Source organism: Diceros bicornis, chromosome 13, assembly GCF_020826845.1.
Source record: "Diceros bicornis minor isolate mBicDic1 chromosome 13, mDicBic1.mat.cur, whole genome shotgun sequence".
NCBI classification, from domain to species: domain Eukaryota; kingdom Metazoa; phylum Chordata; class Mammalia; order Perissodactyla; family Rhinocerotidae; genus Diceros; species Diceros bicornis.
The window spans coordinates 35,601,227-35,608,825 of NC_080752.1; the positions used below are offsets into that span (position 1 = coordinate 35,601,227).

General features: G+C 54.7%; 1 protein-coding gene across 1 annotated transcript in view; it reads left to right on the plus strand.

The window, feature by feature from the left end:
* Positions 1-7,013, plus strand: part of IGSF21 (immunoglobin superfamily member 21) — a 247,396-nt gene extending 240,383 nt beyond the window's left edge. The window contains exons 7-10 of the mRNA XM_058552031.1: positions 4,882-4,967; positions 5,371-5,563; positions 5,959-5,997; positions 6,821-7,013. Coding sequence (XP_058408014.1) covers positions 4,882-4,967; positions 5,371-5,563; positions 5,959-5,997; positions 6,821-6,894 — 392 coding nt within the window. The 3' untranslated portion in view covers positions 6,895-7,013. The remainder of the gene's footprint in view (positions 1-4,881; positions 4,968-5,370; positions 5,564-5,958; positions 5,998-6,820) is intronic.
* Positions 7,014-7,599: the final 586 nt, after the last annotated feature.

Below are 7,599 nucleotides of genomic sequence, written 5' to 3' on the forward strand. Positions count from 1 at the left end.
AAAAACACCCCTGCTCTATGACCCAGTAATGTCACTCCTAAGAATTTACCCAAGAGAAATGAAAATATATGTCCACAAAGATTTGGACATGAACATTGGTAGCAGCTTTGTTCATAACAACAATAACAAAAACTATAAGTAACCCAAATGTCCATAATTAGGAAAATGGATGAACAAATTTGTGGTGTATTCATACAACGAACTACTTCTCATCAAGGCGAATGAATGAACCCCTGAGACACACAGCAGCATGGATGGAGCTGAAAAACATGACGTTGAGTGAAAGCAGCCAGACAACAAAGAACGATTGCGTTTATATGAACTTCTAGAACATAAGACTAATCTCTGGTGATAGAAATCAGAAGAGTGTTTACCTATGGAGAGTGGGGATTGACTGGAATGAGGCATAAGGGAACCTTCTGGAAGGATGGAAATATTCTAGAGTTTGAGATAGTGGATACACTTGTCTTCACATTTATTAAGATTCATCAAATTACATTCTTAAGAACAGTGCATTTCCTTATATGTGAATTTTATCACAATTTAAAAATATATGAAGCGTAAAAACAAAAAAAAAACAATTCACTAGACAGCCATCACATTTAAAACCAGATCCCAGTGGGGCTCGTCAGTCTCTCTCCTCAGCGCGATCTGTTCCAGCCACAGGGTCCTCCTTACTCTTCCTCGAATATGCCCAGCTCAGCTCACCTCTGTGACTTTGCATTGGCTTTCTCTTCTGCCTAGAATAGTCTTACCCCAGCTATTCTCAATCCCTCTTCATTTAGGTCTCTGCTCAAATCTTCTACTCACAGGGTCTTTCCTGGACCATCCTCTCTCAAACAGCCTCCTCAGCTCCTTACCTTGCTTTGCTTTCTGGCATCGCATTTATCTCCACCTGCAAGTCTATAACATATTTCCTTATTGCCTGAATCCCCCACCAGAATTTAGGTTGCTTGTGGGCAGGGTCTTTACCTGCCTCGTTCACAAGGTGTGGAGCTCAGAACAAGCCCTAACATATTGCTTAACAGACACTTAATAATTTTCTGGGTTGTTATGAAGATTAAATAAGGCAGTGCAGACAGAATTCTTAGCACAGTGACAGAGTAAGGACTGAGTAAATATCAGCTACTATTGTTATTCATCATTGTATCCCCAACATTGTCCTGCATGGTGACCAACACAGATTAGTGTACAATAAAGAACTAGATGGGTAGAGCAGATGAATGAATGGATGGGTGAATGGAATGATGGAGTGGTGAATGAATGGATAGAATGAATGCTTGGATGGATAGATGGGTGGATGGATGGGTGATATGGAATGATGGATGAATGGATAGAATGAATGCATGGATGGATGGATGGATGCATGGATGCATGGATGGACGGATGGATGAGTGATAGGGAATGATGGATGAATGGATAGGATGAATGCTTGGATGGATGGATGGATGAGTGAAACGATGGAACGATGGATGGATGGATGGATGGACGGATGGATGGATGGATGAGTGTATGCATGGGTGAGTGGTTGTCTTAGTGAACACCCAGCATTCCTGGGGGGAGCCTAGCAGGGCTTTTCCATGAGATTTCTCAAGGCTGTCCTTGTAGTCAAATGCTCAGGAGAGGTAGAGAGGGCAGTTTATATAATCAGCATCTTTTGCATTCTCCTGATTAGATGCACACCACTTTATATTTCACATTACCTTCTCATATTTCTCCCCCATTGTCATTTTCAGAGCAACTCCTCAAATAGGGTAGTAGCTTATTCTCCCCATTTACAGGTGAAAAAACTGAGGCCCAACAAACTGAATTGACTCATCCAAGTCCTGTAACCAGAGCGTAGAAGGCTGACCCTCCATCCCGGTTTCTGAACTCCCACTCTTTCTGTACGTCCAGGGGTTGAGAGGCGTGAAAGCTCAGGGACTGAGAACATTCCTTTCGGGTTCCCTCCATCGTCTGTTCCAGGAGCAGGCAAAGGGGCCAAGATTTGCCTGCCAGGAGCTGCTAATGGCCTCAGGGTGGTGGTGGAAGCTCCAGGGGGATGGCAGCTGGCCTGGCTTCCGGAAGCAACGTCTTGATGCAGCAGTGAGGGCGGGAGTCAGAGGGGGCCATCTGCTGCAAAGGCAGCTGCCAGGACCGAGCTCGGAGAAGTGAGAGCAGAGCAGACCCCTCGCCTACCCAGCCTCTGCCCCTCAGGGTCAGCTCCACGCAGGAGCCTCAGGAACAGGCTGCTCGGGCGGCAGGAGCAGGGGTCTGGCTGCCCAGGTGTGAGAAGGCATCCAGCTCCTCCTCTCCTTCATCCCTGGGCTCCGAGCTTCCCTCTGAGGACCTACGTGCCATCCAGTCCTGCCCCTGCCACCTCCTTGCTGTGTGACCTCAGGCCAGCCACTGCCCTCCTGAGAGCCAGTTTTATGGCCTGCAAAATGGGTTTTGTGGTAACCTGCCTGTAAGCACCAGGATGGGTGTGACAGTCCTAAAACAGGGTCTAGCACATGGTGGCACCTGATAAATGCCGAGTCCCTCTCCCCTCGGGGCCAGGAGGCTCAGGCTCGGGCCTGAAGGTGGTAGGTGAGGCCTTTAGAAAACAGGGCGGTGAGGAATCGGACTTGGAAGGGGAAGGTGCCTGCCGGGTCCTCCAGCTTCTCCGGGACAGCGATGCCCTGCCGCGCCCTCTGCTGGCTGCGGTGGGACAGTGCCATCCCAGCGGGACCTAAATAACCCAGGACCACACTGGCCCATGCAGGGCTTCCCACCTGCAAGGTGACCTACACAGCCCTTGAGAGTTCATAAAGAAGGCGAGAAAGTTGCCTGGTCCCCTCTAAGCCTTCATTTCCTTATATATACATAAGGTTGGAAGGTTAAATGAGATCACGCATAAGGCGCTTAACGTGGTGCCCGGCTCTTAGCACACACCAGACATGTGTAAGCCCCCAAACCAACCATCTCCCATGTTCCTAGCAACCCAGTGTGGTGGGGGGGCGAGGGTTGCTATCACTGTTCCCACTGGGCACTGGGGCAAAGCCAGGTGAAGTGACTCGTCCGGGGCACGCAGACTAGACCAGACCTTGCTCTGGGTCTCCCGGGGCAGCTCCCCCTTCTCCAGCGGGTGGATGCAGCCGCAGAGGCCACCCTCGCCCTCCATGCCGTTCCCGCCCCTCCCAACTGAAGCTTCTCCCAGCCCCACGTGGCACTTCAGATGACTTGCTCATGGTTTAATTAATAGCGCTTTGGTTTCCGTCTCAGAGGATGAAATTGGCAGTGCCTGGGAGACCACCCACGTCTGCCGGCTGCTCTGATTTCTGCTCCGAGAGCTCTGAGGGGGAAGGAGAGGCTCAGGGAGCAGGCAAGGGCAGATGGGGGAGGTCTGAGGCCAGCCCCAGGCCTGGGAACAAAGCTTTTCTCCTGCTGCCACCCCGTGGAATGTTCACGGAGAAGGCACAGAGCACGGCCCTCCCATCAAAACCCTAAGGCCTTCCTCGGGCCGGGGAGGCTCTACAGCATCTGCCCCCAGCCCCACCTCCATCAACTCCCTGACCTCAGCGCCCTGCCCTGGCTGTTCCCTCCACCTGGAACCCTCCTCGTGAGCTTCACGTCTCAGTGTCACCTCCCTAGAAGAGACGCAGTGACCACCACTGCCCCTTGGTCGATTCTCCGCATGAGGCTGTCCTCCCTGACAGCTTCTGGTCTGTGTGCTCGTTTGTGTACTGAATGCCCCGGACTGAAGTGCAAGCTCCGCCTTGGAAGGCACACGGTCTTGTTCACCACGGCGTCCCCAGCCTGGCCCCAAAGCCTGCTAGCACCTGATAAATGTCAGGTGGTTGGCTCAATAATCACTTGTTGAATGAATGAGTGAGGGAATGAATGAATGATTCTGGGGAAAAGATCCCTGGACTGGAAGTCAGGGAACATGGGAAATTGGCTCCGTGGGTGACCCTGGATAAGCCCCTCTGTGATCCATGGGCCTCGGCTTCCCAATCTGAACCAGAGGGGAGGGACTCAGTGACCCTGGTGGCTCTTCCGTAGCTGATAGTCTCTTGTCCATGCCCTGGGGTGTCGTCTCTCCCAAGCTCAGAGATGTGAAGGGGCTTGAAAGAAGTGGTGCCAGGACACGAGGAAGAGAGGCAGGGAGGATAAAGACCCAAGGAACGAGATGGTCCACCATACCTTGTCTACCCCCCGACCTCCAATCTAGAGACTCCAGAAAGACCCCACTGGGCAGATATGCCTGGTAGAAGGAGCACGGGAGCAGGAATGAGGAGACCCGAATCTTGGTCCCAGCTCTTCTTCACTGTGTGACCTTTGGCAGATCACTTTCCCTCTCTGGGCCTCAGTTACCCCAGCTGTTCAATGGGGATGATCACGGCAGAGCCCGCCTCACGAGGGTTTGGTGCAGCTGGGAGTCTGGGGTGCTTCAAGCAGTCGCGGCTGCCCGAGCAGGCTTCTCCCCGTTCCCAGCTGAGTCGTCTCCTGGGTAGAACCTCCCCTGGGCATCCCTGACTCCACCGTCCACTGGGCTTCTCTGATCTGACCCTTGTCCACTGGCCTGTACTTTTCTTTCACGCCCACTGAGAGGGAACCCCAGAAGGGCAGAGATCCCATACACTGGCAAATCCTGTACACTGTCCTGCACGCCTTTGAATCCCCAGGTCCCAGACAGGGTCTGACCCATGGCAGGGGCTTGGGGAATGTGTATGAATGAATGCAGGCATGAATGAATGAATGGGCATCCTCGGAGCTCCTATCTCAGTGGCAGCTGATCCCCAGGATGCTGACTGCTGGACTGGAACCTTCTCATGCACTTCCTTCCCCCTCCTTTGCTCCTTCAGCCCCCCTCGCCCACACATACACACACCTCTCTGACCTGGCCTTCCTCTCCTACAGTTGCCCCCAAGGGACCCAAAATCATGATGACGCCCAGCAGAGCCCGGGTCGGGGACACAGTGAGGATGCTGGTCCATGGATTTCAGGTCAGCCTCCCTCTGAGCATCTGGGAGGGTGGAGGGAGTGGGAGGGACACCAAATGGGCGCCAGCATCCCTGGCAGCATGCTCCGAGACCCTTCCCTTGACCTCCGGCACAGCCAGCGGGCCTCAGTCTCCTGATCTGTGTAATGGCAGAATGGGCTTTGATAAGGAAGGGCATGAGGTGCGTGTTTTTGCTCTCCCATCCAGAACTCGGAGCAGACGTAGCCCATGGACCTTCACATCCTTCCCAGCCCCAGAGTCCTTCTCCTCCTCGGGTTCCGGGAAGCCACTCCCAACCCGTCAGATGAGAATGTGTGGCCGGCCCTGGCCAGGCCACGCTCTGCCCCCTCCTGCTCTGACAGAATGGTTCCCCCCGTGCCCCGACTCCCCTCTGCTCTGGCCAACAGAATGAAGTCTTCCCGGAGCCCATGTTCACGTGGACGCGGGTCGGGAGCCGCCTCCTGGACGGCAGCACGGAGTTCGACGGGAAGGAGCTGGTGCTGGAGCGGGTTCCCGCCGAGCTCAACGGCTCCATGTACCGCTGCACCGCCCAGAACCCCCTGGGCTCCACCGACACGCACACCCGGCTCATCGTGTTCGGTACGCTGCGCCCCACTGGGGTGGTGAGGACCACCATGCGGGGGCCCTGGCTGGAGCTGCCCCGGGAGGAGGGAGCAGCCAGGGCCCGAGTCTTAAATTTGCCCGGAGAGGGTGCCCCGCAGGGAGGCACTGTAGTTCATCAGTTAAAACCAGAGAGCTCTGGGCTCAAATCCCAAATCCACCACGTGGCAGCTGGGCAGCCTTGGGCAAACTACTTACCCTCCCTCAGTTTCCCCATCTGTAAAATGGGCTGACACTACCCAGCCCACAGAGGCTGCGTGGCTGCACCGAGACTGCACGTGATGCCATGTTAGCAGGTGCTGGATAGAGGGGAGCTCCTTTGCTGGTTCCCAATGCCATCCACTCTCGCGTTCTCCTTCTGTTCTTTCCAACAGAAAACCCAAATATTCCAAGAGGAACGGAGGACTCCAATGGTGAGTCTCCACTCTCAGAGCTTCTTGCTTAAGAGCAACTGATGTTCAAGGTTCCAGGGAGCTCTGGTCCTCCAAACCGCCCATTTGCATACTTGCTCCCCGCTTGGGCCTCAGGCAGGGAGACATCCTCTTATTGGGCAGAGTCTGTCCTCTAGTTGGGCAAAGTCTGGGTCAGAGGTGGTCAGGAGTGGGCACTGAGGCAATAAAGGGGGACTCAGCACCCCAAAGCAGCAGGTGGGGACTTCCAGTGGCCAAGTATGCCCCCCCCCACCACCTCTATCCATAGTTACTCCAGCTCTCTTAGCTCAGAGGGCTCAGCTGTCCTGGCCCCAGGAGGATGTGTCCAGCAATGACTTGTGTTCCGGGGCTCTGGACCACTCCATAGGGCAGTCGGGAGCACAGACAGATGCCTTGGCTGGGGCCCTTTATATTGCCCTCCCCGGGCTGCCCCCCAACCTGAGCACCACCCCATGGGACCCGGACACTGCTCCCCAGCCCCCCAGCCCTCTCTCTCCACACTGAGCCAATCTCACAGTTCACAATGGATGCCCCCATTCCTAGTCCCTACTGGAGGGTCCTGATGGCCACCAGGGAGCCTGACCTCTGCCCAGCTGGCCTAGCTCAGGAAAGGATCACACACAGTGAGGTGGGACAGGTGGCAGAGCTGGGATTTGAACTCAGTGCATCTTGATGCTGAAGTCCAGACTCTTGCGGGGCCCTGTGAACCTCTGCTGTTCCCAGGCTCCACGCCCCAACACGCCCTACAGAAAGCTCCACGGGTGGGTGGGCAGGCCCTGACCCCGCCCCCTGCCGCCCCGCACAGGTTCCGCTTCTGGCCGTGCTGGCGTCCGGCTCACCTTGGTGCTCGCCCTGACAGTGGTCCTGGAGCTGACGTGAAGGCTCGGCCTGCTACCCGCACCAGCCGGCACTGACGTCTCCGCCATCGGTTTTCAATTCTTTTCTAAACTATTTCCAGTCCTGTTCTTAGTCTCTTTCTGTCCGTGTCTTGGCTTCTTCAGTCGGTTTAATTAAAACAAACAGAACGATTTTCCCCACCTCAGTCTGTGGCTCTGGATTCTTCATTTACGGCAGCAAGTGGGTGCCCCTGGCATCCAGCACTGGCACAGGCCCTGGGTGGGGAGGCCAGGAAGGAGATGGAAGACATGTCCCTCTGCCGGGATGTCTGTGTCCTAACCCCCAGAACCAGTGACCATGCTACCTTACATGACAAAAGGGGTTTTGCCGATGTGATTAATTTAAGGCTCTTGAATTGGGAAGATTATCCTAGATTATCCGGGTGGGCAAATGTGATCACAAGGGTCCTTGTAAGGGGGAGGCAAGAAGGCGGTAGAAGGAGATGTGATGATGGAAGCAAGAGATTGGAGTGATGCAAGTAAGGGGCCATGAGCCAAGGAACGCAGGCCACCTCTGGAAGCTGAAAAGGCTGAGATGGGTTCTCCCCTGGAGCCTCCCTAGGAACCGGCCCTGCCAACACTTTTGGCGCCATAAGACTCATTTCAGACTTCCGACCTCCAGGAGCCGAAGGAAATACATTTGCCTTATTTTAAGCCACGAAGCTTGTGGGCATTTGTTACAGCGGCC